The sequence below is a fragment of the Psittacula echo genome, assembly GCF_963264785.1.
Source record: "Psittacula echo genome assembly, chromosome: 5".
Lineage (NCBI taxonomy): Eukaryota > Metazoa > Chordata > Aves > Psittaciformes > Psittacidae > Psittacula > Psittacula echo.
This window is the reverse complement of record NC_137739.1, coordinates 19,035,994-19,055,402: the sequence shown is the minus strand read 5'-3', so window position 1 is coordinate 19,055,402 and position 19,409 is coordinate 19,035,994. Positions and strand designations below refer to the sequence as shown.

The window sequence follows — 19,409 nt, the reverse complement described above, 5'->3', positions numbered from 1 at the left end:
ATGGTATCCTGACCTGTATCAGCAATAGTGTGGCTAAGCAGGGCCAGGACGAGGCCAGGCCGAGGGCTGCATCTCAAATCCTGTGTTTGGTTCTGGGCCCCTCACTACAAGAGAGGCATTGAGGTACTGGAGTGGGTCCAGAGAAGGGCAATGGAGCTGGTGAAGTGTCTGGAGCACAAGTGTGATGAGGAATGGCTGAGGGAACTGGGGGGTTTAGTCTGGAGAAGAGAAGGCTCAGGGGGGATCTTACTGGCCTCTACAACTGCCTGAAAGGAGGATGGAGGCAGGAGGTGGCTGGTCTCTTCTCCCAAGCCAGGAGAGGTAGGACAAGAGGTAACTGCACCAGGAGAACTTTAGACTGGAAATTAGGAACAATTCCTTCCACAAAGGGTGTGGTCAGGCATTGGAACAGGCTGCCCAGCATGGTGGAGGTGAGAAGCTGCACAGAAAGAGCTCAGGCTTACTCCTACAGTGCTGTTTTCTCAGTACCCAGATGGTAGAGATGAGTCCTCATTCTTGGGAGGGAAAAGGAAGTATTGCAGAATGTTATTAAAAAGTTTTTTGTTGAGCTTTTAAAAATCTTTTTCTTATCTAGTTTACAAATGCTCTTGCATGTGCTCAATGCAAAATTGAACTAAAGCTGCCATTGGATATTGCAGACATGAAAATCCTAAATATGTACAAAAAAGGAATTGGTTAATGACACAGATCACAGGATAATTCAGCTTGGAAGGAAACCTGGGCCTTGAGTCTGAGCAGGGTTTTCTGATAGTGGTTATACACAGCATGATGGCCTGAATACAGCCTGCTTATCTGAAGCTGTGAAGGAAAAAAATGCTAGGAGTATAAAAACAAAAAACTAACCCCAAGATGTACAATACCATTTTTATTGTACCTTTTTGATTGGTAGTGTGTGTTATTTTTTCTTCCTTCCCCTTGTTCATCCTGGTGGCCATGGATGAAGACAGGACAGGCAGCCTTCTGGTTTGACCCATTTCTGATACAGTCAGCAGACACTAGTGGGAATGGGAAAAAAAAAGGAAAAAAAAAGCCAAACATCCCTCACACACCCCTGCCTCAAACCTCCCCCTGACCTTCTCTCACCATGGTAAAAAGCATGATAATTCTGGGATGGGAGATGTCAATGGAAGTCCAATTTCACTGAAACCACACTTTCACCTTGGGAGGCTTAGCCTTATGGACAAATTTTTAGCACCCTCCTCTTCCTGGCCATTAATGTGTAAATAAAGTTTAAATGAAAAAAAAAAAAAACATCTGAGAGGGCATAAACAGCAAGTACCACACTGGACGCAAGTTAGACCAAGTATTAGTATTTATTTATGCACAAGAATAGAAACAGCTTTACAAGTTGAATTGGAAATTTAAACAGAGGAAGTTTAACAGCTTTTGTATATTATATTAAATAACAAAACCACCTTTTTCAAAATTGGTAAAGAATAAATAATATAATTTACAATATGGTACAAAAAATAATCAATAAGGACAGGCATTCTGCTTTATACATACACTATATATTTATAATCTATAAAACAAATTCACATCTCAAGCCAGAAACCTTAGATGATATGGCTTAACTATTATTAAAAGAAACAGCATTAAACTTTGCTGCCAGAACCATAAGCTCTAAAGCAGTTATCATGTTTCAATAATTAATGATAACTTATTGCTGTAGTGCTTGCCAAGGTTTCACTTAGTCAACATTTACAAATTGCTGTGGAATTAAGAGATTCAAAGGTTTGAAAAGGAAAAAAAAAAAAAAAAAAAAAAAAGTGCAGTACTTTCCTTATAAATGCATCCAAAGTCTGACTGTAAAAAACAAAATACAACTCAATTTCCATTCTGGGACGTGTGGAGTCAGTAAATGAGATGTCTTTATGAGTTAGATTTGATCCAATCAACTTCATTTCGAAATAGAGAGGGGTGTCAAAAAAAGGCTTAACAAGGCTGTATTAAAAACAGTTAGTATTCCTATGCTTAGTAGTTTTAGTGATAAAGGATAAAATGAATTGTGGGGTAATCAGGAAGCAACACCCAGCAGAAAACTCATCGCACGCATGGGCAGCTGTAGTCCCTAGGATGTAGTGCTGCTTGTCATCCAGACCATGATGGCAACAAACTCTGCATTTTCCACCATTCACCTTGCTGAATGACTCAAAACTTCCTTATTATACACAGTCACATGGGGAGAGCCTGGAACAATTGATAATGGAAGCTATTAGTGTCCATTTGTCTTCTCTAACCACCCTACAGTGCCCCAAGGAGCTGTTAAGCTGACAAAGTCACATTTACATCAAAACCCATCGTGTGTGGGTCAGTTGAACATGCCAGAATGTGTGTGCAGCATTGTTACACAAAGGGATCTTACTGCTTCTGTTGGGGAAGCTGAGTAGGTAAAAATGAGAAAGTTCTGTGTTTTACAAAAAATAAATATACACACACAAGCATGCATGTGTGTGTGTGTGTACACACCCCAACCCACTAATTTTTCGCTTAGCAGCTTTAGGCACGAACTGTTGATGATTACAATTGTAAAGCACACCCACCTAAAATGTAGAGCTGGTGCATCCAGAGGTGTGTTCAAGTGATCTTTCACGTAATAGGGACAACAAATTCTGCATTGATTCAACATCACCACAATGATCTACGTTATTTTCAATTTTTTTTTCCCTGGTAAGACTTGTCCTGAAAGGGCTCTGTAACTAAACTGGAGCTTACAAGTGTTACAGCTCTGAAATCAAATTTTGTTTCATAATGACAACTTTCAAGAGGCTGATGCCAAACATTTCTAACCACAAAATTGTGAGTGCTGAACTGACATCTGTCATTTCCACTTTGTTATTACTTGGTGGTCCAAGTCTACTTGCAAACATTCAGAACAGTAAAGTTTTCTGATCTCATGGCACCATTAGGAATAGTCATTCTGCTGACTTCATTCTGCTATTCTATTATTCCCCTATGGGAATGGAATGGGCTGAGGAAGTGCAGCGTGACAGGTCCCTGTATGTCAAGAAGTCACGGATCCTGGTGCTCTGCCATGTCAGTGCAGCAACACTGGCACTTGTTCTTGGCAACCAAGGAGTCAAACCTAGCATCACATCCACTTCATTACCAGCAGGGGTAAAGATAAAATGTTTGTCAAGCCATCTAAACACACCGGAGACCATCAGGCTGCTTTTGCCATGTTTAGAAGTTTAAGAGTTCAGGTTTGTTCTTTTATACAGTACTTGATTATATCCTGCATGTCCTGTAATCCACAGCCACAGCAGGAGCCCTCTGCTTTTGTCCTGCAAGTCCAAAGGATTTTTGGAAGTACAGCATATAGGATAATCAGCATTACTGATGAAAGAAGTCAAACCCAAGAGGAAACTATCTGGGAAAGACCACACCAAAATACAGCTCAACTCAAAGTAAAACTTAAAAGTTTTAGAGGGAATTACTCTTGAGGCCCATAGGTATCCTCTCCATACCAAGCGTCAATACTCAGAATGACACCATCCCCAGCATTCATTTTTCTGACAGCCTTCAACCTTTTATATTTTAGGTTTACATGATTTCCTGATAATTTCATCAGAATTCTCTAACAAGGCTCTGAAAGAATAACGAAAGAGAAATAATGCCAGGACTTAATGTAACACACAACGTGGTCAGAACAGGAAGTTAACCCACAGGAAGGAAACTCTCCATTCTTCTAGTCATGATTGTTTTCTTTCTAGTAATACAGGTTTGCCTCCCTGCTGGGCACATCCAGTTGTTCTAATGCTGGTTTTGCACATCTGTATGGTTCCTATGTCAAAGAGCTGCAACCTGACACAGGGTGTCCTGGAATGTCATCCAAACATCACTGCTTTTTGAGCGAAATTAGGAAGGTTGCTCTGGGCCACACAAAAGGTGCATCAAAAAGCCTGTTACATTTTCTGTTAGTGACAGAAAGCATAAGGTAAACTACAGAGTGGTTAAAAATAATCAACATAAAGCAGGATGAAGTGACTGGGAAAACAGCAAATACAATCAGTGCATCATGAGCAGGGTTACAAGAAGAAACGCCCAGTCAAATGCCTTGTAAAAGTAGCTAAAGGCAGGTAGAACTACATACACCAAGTACAGTGCAAGTTGGGAAAATGAACTCCTGATAATAGCCTACAAGATGGAGAAGTTTTGATTATTTATTAATAATATAAAGTTGAGGTTTATATATGACTAGCCCCTTGGATCAGTTCAGAGCTACTTAAAATAGCCAAGGAACATCCTCTTACTGGAGAAACAGACAAGTGCTTAAAAAAGGGGCGCAATAAAAGTATTGCATCTCATGACTGATAGGAAAGGAAATAGGAAAAGTCTCCTGAGTTGTCAAGGTAGAACTGATGGAAAACCAGCTCTCAAGAAAGTAACTTCACATTCCTTTGAACCCACTGGTATCAGGATCTGGGTCTTTCCAATATTAAAACCTTGAATGCATAGGGATTCAGTAGAGGGAATACCATATCCACTAGTGCCTGGGAGTGACCATAGTGAAAAATGATGCCCTGAGGTAGTACAGAGCATCTGGAATTCACAGAACAAGGAGGAAGTAAGGAAGTACTAAGGGATTAAGCTTGGACTAACCCCTCTCCTCTTCAAGACACAAACAGTTCTCAACAACTTTAGCGTCAATATGTTACGTGTTTCTATATATTACAATATTCTCTCCTATTTCCTCTCCCAAGTAAATCCTCAGTTTTTGTGAAGAAAGATGGCAATATATAAAGGTTTCCAGCAAAGCCAAGACTAATTGCAACAAAGCTTTCGTAGTGATTCCAGTAGGCTCTTCTGCAGTGTTTCCTTATTGAAAAAAGCAACCATTCTTCAGGGAAAGCAAGAAAGCACTCCCCCACTCATGGGATGAACTGTGCAATGGGATGAAGAATCTCAAAGATGGAAAACACGAGTGCAGTCAGGATGATGAAAGTGACGACTGTGCCATGCGATGGGGTTTAAAAATAGAGATAACTCCCCAAGGATCCATGCAGCCTGGGAGAAGGGTGAACCAGAACTCCCCCACAAACCAAGAAAGCAGCTATGTGCCCTGCCGGTCAACAACAAAACACAGCCGAAGAAACAGACTGCTCTATAAAAAAGAAGCACTGTAGAGTCACAGCTCCTTTGAAGAGAATGCAAGAAACTTCAGTTTGATTGACTGACAAAAAGAGTGCCAACCAGGATATGTCAAAATGCAAAATGTTTCCCATCCCCAACCCCACTGTTCATCCTCCACAGCTTCAAATGTGGATCCTAAATCATGGTATTATGATTACAACACAAAAAATAATTCACGTAGCTGAGCTTCTGGCAATGCTATTCCCTGCTTGATCTTCTTGCTCATTCTGAAGTACAAGTCCAGGACTGTCCCATAAAACAGCCATCTTGTATCACTGATGCAGGGGACACACCATTTCCTGTAATGCTATTCCATGTTTTGTTGTTCCCAGTATATTGCACATTCTAGGACTTGAAAATACTTCTTCATACCTCTGAAGACAATGCTTCTGTTTGCAAGAAGCGCACAAGACAGGAACAACTGAACCTCAGCTGCTTCTCTACAACCTGTCCCTGCCATGATCCAGCGCTGCAAGCTCTGACATAGCTGAACAGTCTACACCAGCCTGCTGGTCTTACACACTCACTGTGAGAGATCCCCAATTGGGGTACCACCATCAAATAGAATTTCCCTGCGAGTTGGCTCAGGTATTGAGAGTTCCTGGGCAAGGTCATTAAAACGAGAGATGTAATCTATGCTGTTCTCATTCATCATGCAAGCAAGCTGGGAATCCACCACCTACAAGAGACATGAGAGAAAACAAGAGCTATATGTCAGTAGAAATTTCACAGCACCACAGAACTATTTTAGGTTGGAAGGGACATCTTGAGATCATTTTGTCCAACCATCCTGCTCACGTAGGGTCAGCCAGAACATGTTGCCCTGGACCTTGTCCATTCAGGTCTGAATTATCTCCACAAATGGAGATTCTAAAACCTCTCTGGCCAACCTGTTTCCATGTTTGACATGCTCACATTAATAAAGTTTTCTTGTTTTCAAATGGAATTTCATGTTTCAATCTGTGCCTGCTGCCTGTTGTCCTAAGTGTGGCTTCCTCACCACCATTCCCAGCCTCTCCTCATGTGAAAGATACACTCTATCTCACTTTATCTGAGTTAAGAGAACAGCTCTTGTCCATGAACAACTGAAAGCCTCTAAAAAAATCCACCCAAACCAACCTGTAGTCTCAGTGGGCCTTACCTGCCTACCCTTAATCCAGCATTAAGGTGCACTTTATAGATATTACCTCTATTACTTTATAGATATAACCTCTAACCTCTAAGCATAAAAGGCCTTTCAAAATGCTCCCATCATTAAAGCCATTTTTAGATTACACTTGTTTCCTCTGAAGACTCCTATGCAATCCTACATCTGCCACAACAGCTACTTTGGTGTGCCTAAAATGGTGGCTTACCCCATTTTCTTCTGAAGGCAGATTGTAAGACCAAGGGCTGTGATGTCACTTCAAATCCATACCAAATAGTTTATCATATATGCATTTAATTAGCACACTCCTTGACAGATTCTCACGACCAAGTAAGCATAATCTTTGTATTTAGGCCAGGAGGTGGAAATGTGTGCGGAGTATGAAGCTGCCACGGGCACATTAAAACAGCATGGGCTTGCTGCAGCTTCTGCTTACAAGGTCTGTACAGAACCTCCTTATCCAAATGCAAAAAGCAATGGAGGAATGACGTTTTCCTTCCATCAGGGGAGGCCCCCCCAAAGCTACAATGTACATAACACTACACTGAGTCAGCAACTGTAAACTGTGGGGTAATTAAGACTGGAAGGGACCTGAAGAGGTCTCTAGTTCAACCTCCTGCTCAAAGCAAGGTCACCCAAGGTCCTGTCACCCACGAGGACAGACAGGCTTACTCAGGGCTTTACTGATGTCAGCCTTGAAGAGCTCTGAAGACAGACACTGCTTAGCACCTCTTGGCAACCTGTTCCCCTGCCTGCTGGTCCTCAGGGTGAAAAAGCTTTTCTTTATACGTACTCAGAATCTTTCTCAATTCAGCTTTTGCTTGTTCCTCCCACCTTGCATCACTACTCTGAAGGGCCTGTATACTTCTTGATGATTTCCACCCAAGCACTGGCAGGCGGCCAGGTCCCTCCTGCCCTGAAGCCTTCTCCAGGCTGAACCAGCCCAGTATCAGCTGCCTTCCCTATCAGACAGGTGCTTCAACCCCCTACTTGTCTTGGTGGCCCTCTAATGAACTTACTTCAGCTTACCAATGTTTTCCCTGTATCAGGTGCTCAAAACTGGTCACAATATTCTAGACATGGTCTTTCAGCTGTTGAGTAAAGCGGGATTATCATTACTTCAATCTGCTGGCTATGCTCCTGTTAGAACAGCCAACAACACTGTTGGTCTTCCTAGCTGCCACAGAATGTCCTGGCTCATATTCAGCTTGCTGTTTATCAAAATGTTCATGTATTTATCAGCAGAGCTGTTTTTTAAACAATCAGTCTCCAGCCTATACTGCTATTGGGGTTATTCCTTTTGCATGTGTCCCTGTTGAATTCCATTATGTTCCTGCAGCTTATTCCTCCAGTCTGTCCCTCTGAAAGGGCGTTGTGTCCTCATGCGTATCAAAGCCTTAGCAACTGCTGATCTTCACTCTACCCCTCCAAAAGATTTCAAAACAGGAGGATAATTCCACCATCAGAGAAAATAACCCAGCAGCACAGGATCTTCTGCCATACTCTCAGGTAATCTGGTATTGGCCATTTCCTGCTTCTTCCTTCTGGACCTACTGCACCAAGTAATTTTATATCTTTCCATTAAGACTGTCACCCTGTTTTACTAAGCTAAAGTGAAGACGTCAAAGCATCTTTGCCTTGTCAGGAAGGAATGACGAATGGTACACAATAACACTGCACTAAAAAAGGAAGCAGATAGCTGACTGTAATTAGATGACATACCTCTGCTACATCTGCTAGAGACCGTGACACAAAAGAGTCCCGTGAGTTTCCATCCAGAAGGCTGGGTCCCAGTAAGGAGGTGCCACTGGCAGTCCCAGCAGGGGTTGGCAACATTTTTCGTCCCTTCTCAGGGGAGATGAAACTTGCTATAAGGAACAGGCATGTCAGTAAGTCACTGCACCCAATGTTTGCAATTTGCAGGATAAAGAGGAGGACAAGGAAGTAGAAAATGGGAGGACAGAGATCTATTTCTTTTATCTCTTAAAAAGCATGTTACCAGCATGAACACCATCAGTGTGCTACTAAGAGTACACAGACACATTAAAAATTTATTAAAAAACCACCCCAACCAAACTCCAAACCAACCCAGTGATCATGTCTTTGAGATTATGCTCACCAAGCACAGAACAAAGCCTATTTTTCGAACAGCAAAGCCAATGGCATCTTTTCATTCTGCCACAACAACCAAAATGTCTCAACCTAACTGATGAGTCAGGCTCCAAAAAGATGACAAATAACTGTCAGGGAGTTATTTGTCTCAAGGTATGAGCCCCAATCTAGTTAACGGATCTTTCAGGAACAGACTTGTAAAGAGGAAGAAAACGTATTCAAGGCAACACTGTTGAAATGAAAGCAAAAAGTAAGGGAAGAGTTTTACTAACATCCTACAAGGTTTACAGTTTTCCAAACGATCCACTTCTAATGAGCAATAACTTTTTTTTTTTAAGGGAAGAGCTGTTTTGTTGCAGTTCTCTGCACACTGACACTTACAAAACAAGCTGCTGAGAGAAGAATCTGTGGAGTCATTGGGGTACCACTGGGGATCATGGCTGGGGGACGCAATCCAGTTCTGCTGAGGACTACTTGATGGGGACGGAAGACTTTTGGAGCTGTCACTGCCATTCAGCTTTGCAGGAGAGAGAGAAACACCTTCACCTGTAAGCCAGTATCAGGAATCACTGATTCAGTCAATGTGGTGAAATTACAGGACACTGCATCAATTTCTGTTCAGAAATGAAAAAACCAACAACCAACCCAAAAACTCCACAACAACAAGAAAAGCACCTATATATGCTACAAACCAAAAGCTAGGCACCTAATTTTATTTCTAACAGATATTAAAAAAAACAAAACAAGAAACAAACAACCCCAACTGCTTCCTGGAAAAGTTTATAATGACATGGGAATTATTTAATAGGAAGATTTTAGCTGAGCTCAGACTTACTGTATTGACCAGAGCTGATAGCTATTTCAATGATAGAGTCACTGATTTGAGTGGCAGGTTCTCCTTGAGAAAGCACATCTTCAGGTGGTCCAGGCAGAGAAATATCCAAAAGAGCAGAAACATTGGGAGGAGAGAGACGGGTACTGGAAGCCTCTGATGAGGGAAGTGGAGGGGTGGAAATACCATTCTGGAGAGAAGTCTTGGACAGTTCTGACAGAGAAAGGACTGATGTGCCCTGTTACAAGCAACAGAGTTAACTGTTCATAAATCTATGAAGGACTTGGAAATCCACCTGAAAAGCAACAGCGTAGCTCCTAAACATCAAATTATAATCAGACTTTCAGGAGGGTGGAAGGAGAGGACTAATAATCCAGCAGACAATCCTAAAATTTTAGGAATACATTATTTGTATAATAAATTTGAATCACTTTAATGGAAAATACCTGTAAGCATAAACAAATATGCTTCATCCCATATTCTGCCAAATAATGGGAAAAAACAAGGGTCTGTATCATTCCAAAGAATGTTTAATACAGCCTACATAACAGAAACAAGCATGATAATATCAACATGGTTTTGACGAACCTACAAGAGAGTTCTGAAGAATTAAGTATTAGTTTGCCTTTGTATAGGCAAAAACCTGTAACTGCTTGAAGAGTACATAAATATTTTGAACAGCCAGCTCACTCCTCTTCACAGCCTTCCCAAAGCTCAACTCAACTGACATTTTTTAACGTGTCTCGTTATTAGTACCTCACCACAGAACTGCTTGATTCTCTTCTGATGTAGTATATACAAAGCTGTCCTGAGAGCAAGAACCAGAACCTAAGGCCCCATTACCAACAAATAAATGTTGGTTCATGTTCTAGCACCTGTACTATATCAAAATGTAATTAAAATCTTCCTCTGCTTTATACTTTCAAATCAAATTAATTGGGCCTTTTTCACATGTACTTATCACAAGAAAGGTGGAGAGAGCTTCCACTGAAAAAAAACGAGAAGCCCATATTCTGAGGCTTAAGTATCTAGTACAAGGTCCTGGATCCCAACAGAGAAGGAATTGGCAATAGGATGACAACACCTGCAACTTAGGTGCTGCCACAGTTACTTTTTAAGTATCTATGCCTTATGGATCCAGCATAAGAAAAAGTGAAATTCTGACGAGGATCACACTTACAATCACACTTTTAGTCTTAATGTTCCTCCTTCAGCAACATACAAGCAGCAGGATTTCCACCTGCAGAAAACTTTCTTTGTGATGTAGAAAATACCTATGTACAATATAGCAGGGCAATTACACCACTGTATAAGGACATACATAAAACCTGCTTGACCTTCAAAAGGCCAAGGACTGTCACCTTTGCTTTGCTTTTTTAGAGAGCAGCAGCCACATGAATTTAAGCAGCTTTCCAAAATTTCTTTATTCAAATTTCTTCAGATGCTGAAGACTTCAATTCCCACAAAACAGTACCAATGGTATATACCATTACCTCCGAACCAGGGGTTTTAGCTACCCATACCAGTGGTGTCTTCAGAACATTACCCGTTTCATACAACTGTTCTTTCAACAAATACTCTACCTGGAAGCCATCAGGAACTGCCTCCTGCTCCTGCCGTGAAGGCAAGTTGATGAATGGAACCCGACACCCGGGGCCTGAGCCCTGGAAACACAACAGAAAACATGGGAGTGACATTTACATAAAATGCCGCACATATAGCTGGGAAGGTGAGAGACACATGCCTATCACTGTTTCTGCGTGCTCTTTTTAACATACTGTGCCTTTCAAAACTACCTAGCAACTCCCGGAGAAAATGACAATGGACCAACATGTATCTGGGTCTCAGTGAAAGGAATGGGCAAGGAGAAATCAGAGTTTCCATTTCTAGTACATGCCTGGAAGTCCAGGTTTTCCCCAAAATTCCCTCCTGAATTACTGTCTACTGAAATGCTACTCTTTCTTTTCAAGCCCACATTTCTGGATGGACAATTTCAACAGTCTCGCAGCTGAAAGCCACTGGGTCAGACAGAAATCTGTTCAATGTTGTTAAATGTTCAATTTGATCTCTCAACCCCAAAATACACACTATACAACATGGGTTGGCTTTGCTAGGATCCAAGTGTCTAACAGCAAGCTCCAGGAGAAAGCTCACTGAACAGTCACTAGTAATACAGCTTTTTTGTTTGCTTGTTTTACAGAATGGAAGACACTGAACTACTGTAAAAAGCACACTTGAGACTGACCTCCACGGTGGCGATGGAGTCTCTGTTCTGCTGCGCTGCTGACTCCTGCCCTGTTACCACTGTGGTCACTCCATCTGATGACAGTGGAGACACACCTGACAAGCCATCTGCATCCAGGACAGGCACAGGGCTCCCAGGAATAATACCAGCACTTTTAGCTGCCAAGTCAATAGCACCTTTTGTGAAACAAAAAAGCAAAAATCCCATTACAAGGCTTTTCTTCAGGCAATGACTGTTGTGACTCAAGACTCAAAAAACTTAACATATGCAAAAACCTAAAATGGTCATTATCTGACCAGCAGTACCAGTTGTAACTCTTCAAAGTGCAGTATTTCTTTCAGCTAAAGTTAATTCTTCTGCCCCATTCCATCACCACCATTACCAGGTACATCAGACCAGTTCAGAGAAACATCCCAGTTGTCAACCCCTGCCCTTTCCTGCAATTTATTTTTTTCTTTGTCTCCAAAGTATTTGGTTATGCAATTTCTAGAAATTTCCTATGGTTTACTAGAGGGGCTCTAAAACCAACACAGCCTTATTTTGGTATCTTGCCTCTAGCAACTGTTTATAGACTTAATGTAAAAAACTTACCTTGTTGCAGGATCAACCTCACTCAGATCTTTTAAAAAGCCACTTAAAGGCCCTGAATGTTTTCCCATCACAGGGAATCCTCTAAGTAAAACACAGAGGCTGTCATTGCTTTCACTTCACTAATTATCCTAATTGGGGGACCCATTCTTTTGCTGCCAGACAACATTTGCTTCGGGTACACAAAGAGGTTATTTTTCTTCTAGAATTCGTAATCCCATATTAGCAGATGAGTAGTTTGTAAGTTTCTTTCAAATATGTCACAACCCCTTTTGTTACCACAAAACATCACAAAGGAGCTCAACTCTGGTCACAAACTCTGAGACCCTGCTTTGCCTGCATGTCAGACATAGCGGAGCAACAGAGTTCAGACTGCCTTACCACCAACCAAGCCATGAGAGTCAAGATCTCATTAACACAGCCCTCTTCTTGTAACTCCCAAAGGCACTGATTTTACCTAGGCTACAGAAAACACCACACAGCTCTCAACAGACCATTGACTCTTGTCTGGTCCAGAAATGACTTACTGGACAGATGGTTGGTGGCCTGTGTTGGAAGAACTTTGGGCACGATTGGACGGGAAACAGCAGCTTTCGTCAGTGAGGACTGGATTGGCCGAAATGAACCTCTCCCTAGGGTGAAGAATTAAATACCTCTCAAGCAAATGAAATCCAACATCTTTAAAGCAGAGTACAACACAGTTCAATGAAAGCAAATAAATTCCAAGTAGTAGCAAGTTCTGGGAAGGCAAGTAGTGGAGATAAGGAAACAGACTTGAAATAGTAATGCAAGCTAACCAGCTACACTTCTTATGTACAATGAAGACAATCTTTAAAGTCTTATGTTGACTTTGAGATGTAAGCTGAGATCACCCATACTACCATTGTACTCAAGAGTGTATAAGCAGGAAAGGACAAGTGGGCAGTATATTAATTATACAGTCTGAAACTTAAACGGTATTAGAAAAAGGTATTATAGAAAACGTATAGGAAAGGTATTATAGAAAAAGGTATTAGAAAAAGGCCATTATAAAAACTAGAAAAATCATCACACCCTACAGAAAAAAACCCAACTTATCTAATGACTTTATTCCAAAAATTTGTCTTTTTGTAAAGAACTCCTTACTATTCCCTACTTTCAATACTGGGAAAAGGAAGAAAAAAATTTCCATCATAATCACAACTTGCTTTACAATCATCCAAGAGAACAATCCCATCATCCTGCAGGAAGTGACTGAAACAACTGGTAAATGACTGTGGTTTTGAAAGGATATTGTTCTCTTTTCAGAAGTTATTCCTTTATGCAGTTTTAAGGAACACTTACAGGCCAGCTCTTGAGAGCATAAAATTTGAGAGAAGATATACAGAGACTCACCTGTAATGGATGAGTTGGATAAGATCGAAAAGGAACAGACATGTTGGGATGGATTTCCAGATGGCCTGGGCAGCAGCGTTCTCTGCAGAGAGAGCAATACACCAGAATGCATTTAAACACAGAGCAGAGGGTAAAGCTTATCCTCTAAAGCACAGAAGCTCATGATACCTTCCAGAATAAGCAGAGTATTTACACGGCACGACTATCATGTAACAGACACAACAGTAAGGTCTGTATAATCTTGAGAAAGAAGTTACAGATAGGAATCATGCATTTTCCCTGTAAACTACTGTAAGAGAAATATGCTGCATGGACAATTCTCAGAGAAATGCTCAACAGAACCATGTTCCTTTCTGTTTATACTTGCAGAAATTTTCAAATCTCTTGCAGAACTACAGCAGTGATCTTAAGGATGGGATCCAGCCTGTGTGCAAGCGGATCTTCCATTACAATTACACAAGTGTGAATTAACAAGGCAGCTGTGCATACTTGGGACTCCTAACGCAAATGGAATTGCATAGCCCAGAATGTCTCAGAACCAAAACCCAGTACGTATGTCATTTCTAGGCCTGCCACTCTCACACAGAGCAGAAGAGACAAAAGGGCATACTGACACTTGGTAACTTTGTTTTCCTCAAACAAGTTTCCATTATTTTGGTTTTAGATTTCTTGTATGCTCTCCACCTGTCTGTGGTTTCTGTACAGCATGGGCCTTTTCACTGGGTTATCAGAGCAGTCTTAAAGGAGGTTAACATCTGCCTAACGAAGTTCCATGATATCAGGCTATTTCTTCCACACATCTCCTTGCAAGTCCCATTTTTGTTCCAGAAATCACTGTTCTTTCAAATAGTGTTGTGCTTTATTTCACTACAGAGGTTTATATCCACCCCAGTTGAACAGCCACCAGTGAGCAGGAAAAGCTATCTCAAGGAATATCTTGTTGTGATAGCCCCAACTGGCAGCTCAAGATGAACACACAGCTTCTGTATCAGGACCAGGCCCAAAGAGCAGAACCTGCCTTCACAGGAGGGGATTTTTTAACAAAGTACTTCATGCACTAGACTACTACTGTTGTTGAAATTCCTCACATAGCAAATATAACACACCTGGTTAACAATACAGGCATGTATTGTTAACTGAACTGCTTGCTCCTTCATATGTTCAGCTTCACTTTTTCAGTGCATGTATGAAAGAAGGTCAGGTTTTTTATTTCAGTTAGATGCAAATCATTATAGTCTTAATGACACCTCTTCAGAAAGCAAACCAGGTATTTCACACTTTGCAAACTGCTCTGACCTGTACTACTAATGGCTTCCGCAAGTGTCTGTTCCGTAACTTCCTTGGCTTTGGCAAGAAGAAATCCGACTGCATCTGGACAAGAACAGGAGATGCATTAGAAAATATTTTAAGCACACAGACCCCAAACTCTGTTTTTCAATAATGTCATAACTATTTATTAAAATACTCCACTTTGTTTTAGACAGAATATTCCTTCTGCTAGGGAAGGAAAGTTTTCCACAAGGAATGTATGTTTTATTTCTTATGGAGATAAAGTTTTCTCCCCAAAAAGTCATTTCACCATTTAACTACTGCAGCTTGCTATGAAACTGAGATTGTATATATAAAACTAAAATCAGAATTGGAATTAAATGCAGCTGTGAGGCTGTATTAAAACCAGCTGTATGGGAAGAAGGACATCACTTTTGCTAAAGCTGGCACACATATTTGCTGGAGCAACTTAATTAGAGAGTGAACCAGCTGTGTGATGGCACTCAGACTGGGGTCTCAACAGGTGATGTCGCTGCAAGGAACAGTTAGATAGTTAAATTCTGGCTAATCTCAGCTAATACAATGTTATGCTAGAGCATAACTAGCAGCACCGCTTCATAAGAAACCCATACCTCCTGATGAACCAACACCATCCTGTTATACCTACTGGAAGCAGGCTCAGACACAACATACTACTTTGTTCATGCAGTTACCTCACTTACACTGATTGTGTCCAAGTGCTGCCGGAAGGTCAGTTCTGCTTCTTTGCTGGGCAGGAACAGTTTCCCATGGCGGCTGTTGGGTGGCAGAGTCGTAGGAACTGCAAAGAGTCCACCGTCAGCATCAGTGCTTCCAGAACTTGAAGGACCAGCCACCAAGAGAGGTCTAGGGAGGTTTCTCAAACCTAGAAGTGTTGAACAGCAATTTAAATGAAGCAAAACCAAAACCAAAGTAACTACTTAGTAATCGAAGGCTCAGAGAGAGCGGAGACTTATGGATTTTGGATCTGTCACCACCTGCATGGTCCCGGATCATGGAACTCTCAGTACTTCATTTTTGCCACCTGCAAATTCAGAGTATTTAACTGCTTCACAAGGCTACTGCAAACATTCACTTGCTTTGAAATCTTCAGAAGAAAGGGACTAAATGTGATTTTACACTACTAAAGAAACAAGAATTTAAGCCCCATACAGACTCTGTTAACCAGTTTATCTGTTCAGCCTGTAGAAAAATACTTGAAGGCCCATTCCACAGAACACATTATATACCCACTATTCTTTTTGTAAGGGAAGACAAAATAGACAAGCTCATTCAACAACCTGCTTATGCTTCATTTACAGTCCCCACCTCTCACCTCTTCCCCATGACAATCCAAAGTGCAATCACAATAAAAGTATTCTGGTGGCAGAGAAATGAGACAGCAGGGATCAGTTTACCGAAGTATCTTTGAAAAGATGGACTGTCTTCAGAATACGTAAGGCACACTGAAATAACAGCACCTGCTCCAAGAAAAACTTCTCTGTTTACATTTCTCTTTACTGTGGGCTCCTCAGTGCTGTGCCCACTCTGCAGGGATTCAACTAGGGTGAAAATCCAGGTTGGAAAAAACCTTTGAGCAACCTGTGCTAGTGGAAGGTACCCCTGCCTGTGGCAAGGGGTTGGAACTGGGTGAGCTTTAAGGTCCCTTCCAATCTAATAATTTTATGATTTGACCCTCTCAGTAGAAAATAAAGCTTAGAAGATAGCCTGCACCCACTCCAGAAGTACTAAAAGCACTGGCAAACACTGACAGCTCCACAAAAGGCACACTGCTACCTGGAGACATAAAAAAGAAGATAATGAGGTTCATGAGTTTCACACAGCCTCACTTCTGCATCCTGTCCAGGTCCCTCTGGATCCCATCTCCTCCCTCCAGCATACTGACTGAACTACACAGATTGGTGTCATCAGCAAACTTGCTGAGGGTGCTCAATCCTACTGTCCATGTCACTGAGAAAGATGCTGAAGAGGATCAGCCCCTACACCAACCCCTCATCACTGATGTCCACACAGATATTGAGCTGTTGATCTCAACTCTCTGCATGCAGCCATCCAGCCAATTCCCCATCCACTGAGGATCCACCCCCATCCATCATATTCATGCCTCTTTAGTTTACAGACAAGGATGTTGTGCAGGACAGTGCACCTTGCACATGTCGAGGTAGATGACGTCAGTCACTCTTCCCTTAACCACCAATGCTGTGGCCCCTCAAAAAGGCAACCAAATTTGTCAGGCACTATTTGCACTGATTGAAGCCATGCTGGCTGTCACTAATCACTTTCTTATTTCCCATGTGCCTTAGCATAGTTTCCAGGAGCATCCACTCCATGATCTTGCTAGCACTGAGGTGAGGTCTGTAGCTCCTTGGGTCCTCTCTTTTCCCCCTTTTTAAATATGGGGGTTATTTTTCTCCTCTTCCAGTTAGAGGAACTTTAGACTACCACAACTTCTCCAGTGTGATGGATAACGGCTTGGCAACTTCATCTGCCAGTTCCACCAGGACCCACAGCTCCATTTCATCGGGTCCCAAGGACCTGTACATCTTCAGGTTCCTTATATAATCTCAAACCTGATCTTCTCCTACAGCAGGTGGTTCTTCATTCTCCAGTGCCTGACTTTGCCTTCTATGACTTGGGTGGTGTGGCTGGAGCTCTTGCCAGTGAAGACGGAGGCAAAAAAGTCATTTAGTACCTCGGCCTTCTCCGTGTCCCAGGTGACCAGGTCTCCCTTTTCCTTCCAGAGGGCCCACATTTTCCCTTGTCTTCCTTTTACCCCTGATGTACATATAGAAGTATATAGCACTTAGATGGACTTGGGACCAAATTCTATGAGGGAACGCACCTAGAAGGATCATGACCAAAAGTAAGTGGGCAGCTTCCTTTCTGATAGCCACATTACTGCAATAATTTAATAGAGCTGTGTTTGAGGATGCAAAGAAGCACCATAATTATTGTATACAAAAGGTTGAAATCCAGACCACAAACAATCCTAGTTTAGATCCAGAACACCTTTATCAGGGGTGGTAAATGAGATTCAGTTTGTCTACCAAAACAACCTGCTTGGGTATCCACTGGACATGCTGGAATGCCATTACCTGTGGCCTCACCCCAAGCAGAGCTGCTGAGGAGCTGAACCAGGTAGAATGTTGTACTACACACACTTCTGCTCCTCTGTTCCAGCCAGACAGTTCCACTGAAGCCAACTTGTCTCTTCAGTACCATACAAAAGCAGGGATACGTAGGCTCTATTTTTCATTTCCTGACTCTGTGTTTCATTACATCATATCAAACCACAAGGCCTCATAACCCAACTGGAACTCAGCAAAGGGAATCAAAGATGAACATGGACAAATAGATTTCTTTTTGAATCAGTGAAAGTCTGTCTAATAGAACAGATGCCTGTTCCTAGGGTATCAGATATAAAGTACTGTGATCTTCTTGCTGTTCTAGAAAGGCTTTTTAAGGCATTATGGAAGCATTAAGAACTATCTCATAAGAAAGAATATCACAAGCTAAGGAAGTCTGATTTGAAAAGATGTGTCCTTCAAGCCTGTGTATCTCATTGAAATACAACAATTTGTTTGAGCTATTAAATTACTGGCTTTCTACTAGCTATTTAATCAAGTACATCTTTGTCTGCAGGTAAGCACAATGCAGTTTTAGACAAAGATTAAATTACTGTAACTCCATTTTAAAATTAAAACCACAGAGTGCCCAAAGTGCTTTGCAGTATCAGTTAAACTGCTCATAGTCTACTGCTTCTTACAGCAGGGTGTGAAAAGGACAGGCCAAGAATCCCAGTTGTTCCCAGTAAACCTGACACCTTCACAGGTTTTTCTGAAGTCGTAAAACATTTGCTGGCCAGTGCAACTGGACTGAATAGAACCAAAATTCTTTGTCTGCAGGGCTGGGGCTTGCAAGTTCTAGCATATGTAGCTTCTATTAAAAGGTAATTCATAATCATTCTGCATTTTATAATGGAAGAAGAGCACAGGAAAGTTTCATGAATTATTTTATCAACAAACTTAACACACTCCTGCTCTGTAAACTTTCACTCTTTCAGATCCCATACACTGTATCTGTCAGCTTGTGCTGGTTCTGGCTGGGATACAGCTAACTTTCTTCATAGGAGCTAGTATGGGCTGCATTTTGGATTTGTGCTGGAAATGGCTTTGATTACACAGGGACATTTTAGTTACTGCTAAGCAGTGCTTATACAGCACCAAGGGCTGTTCTGCTCCTAACCCCATCAGTGGCTGAGGGTCCACAAGGACGTGGGAGGGGACACAGCCAGGACAGCCAACCTCAGCTGACCCAAGGAATATTCCAGACCATATGGTGTCATGCTCAGCCTATAAAGCTGAGGGAAGAAAAGAAGGAGGGGGACATTGGAAATAATGGCATTCGTCTTCAGCAGTCACCGTTACACACGATGGAGGCACGCTCTCTTGGAGATGGCTGATCGCTTGCCTGCAACAGGAAGTGGTGAAGGAATTTTGTTGAAGGAAAAGTGTTTTGCTTTGCTTGTGCATGTGGCTTTTGCTTTACCCATTAAACTGCCTTTATCCACCCCACGAGTTTTCTCACTTTTACTCTGCCAATTCTCTCCCCCATTCAGCTATGGGGAGTGAGTGGTTTTGAGGGGCTGA

General features: G+C 41.8%; 1 protein-coding gene across 1 annotated transcript in view; it reads right to left on the bottom strand.

The window, feature by feature from the left end:
• Positions 1-713: 713 nt before the first annotated feature.
• The window catches only part of CRAMP1 (cramped chromatin regulator homolog 1), a 49,179-nt gene continuing 30,483 nt past the window's right edge, over positions 714-19,409 (bottom strand). Inside the window, exons 12-21 of the mRNA XM_080617617.1 lie at positions 15,444-15,625; positions 14,749-14,823; positions 13,453-13,534; positions 12,606-12,710; positions 11,491-11,666; positions 10,829-10,909; positions 9,249-9,483; positions 8,795-8,959; positions 8,024-8,169; positions 714-5,833 (exon numbers count right to left, since the gene is read on the bottom strand). Coding sequence (XP_080473743.1) covers positions 5,678-5,833; positions 8,024-8,169; positions 8,795-8,959; positions 9,249-9,483; positions 10,829-10,909; positions 11,491-11,666; positions 12,606-12,710; positions 13,453-13,534; positions 14,749-14,823; positions 15,444-15,625 — 1,403 coding nt within the window. The 3' untranslated portion in view covers positions 714-5,677. The remainder of the gene's footprint in view (positions 5,834-8,023; positions 8,170-8,794; positions 8,960-9,248; positions 9,484-10,828; positions 10,910-11,490; positions 11,667-12,605; positions 12,711-13,452; positions 13,535-14,748; positions 14,824-15,443; positions 15,626-19,409) is intronic.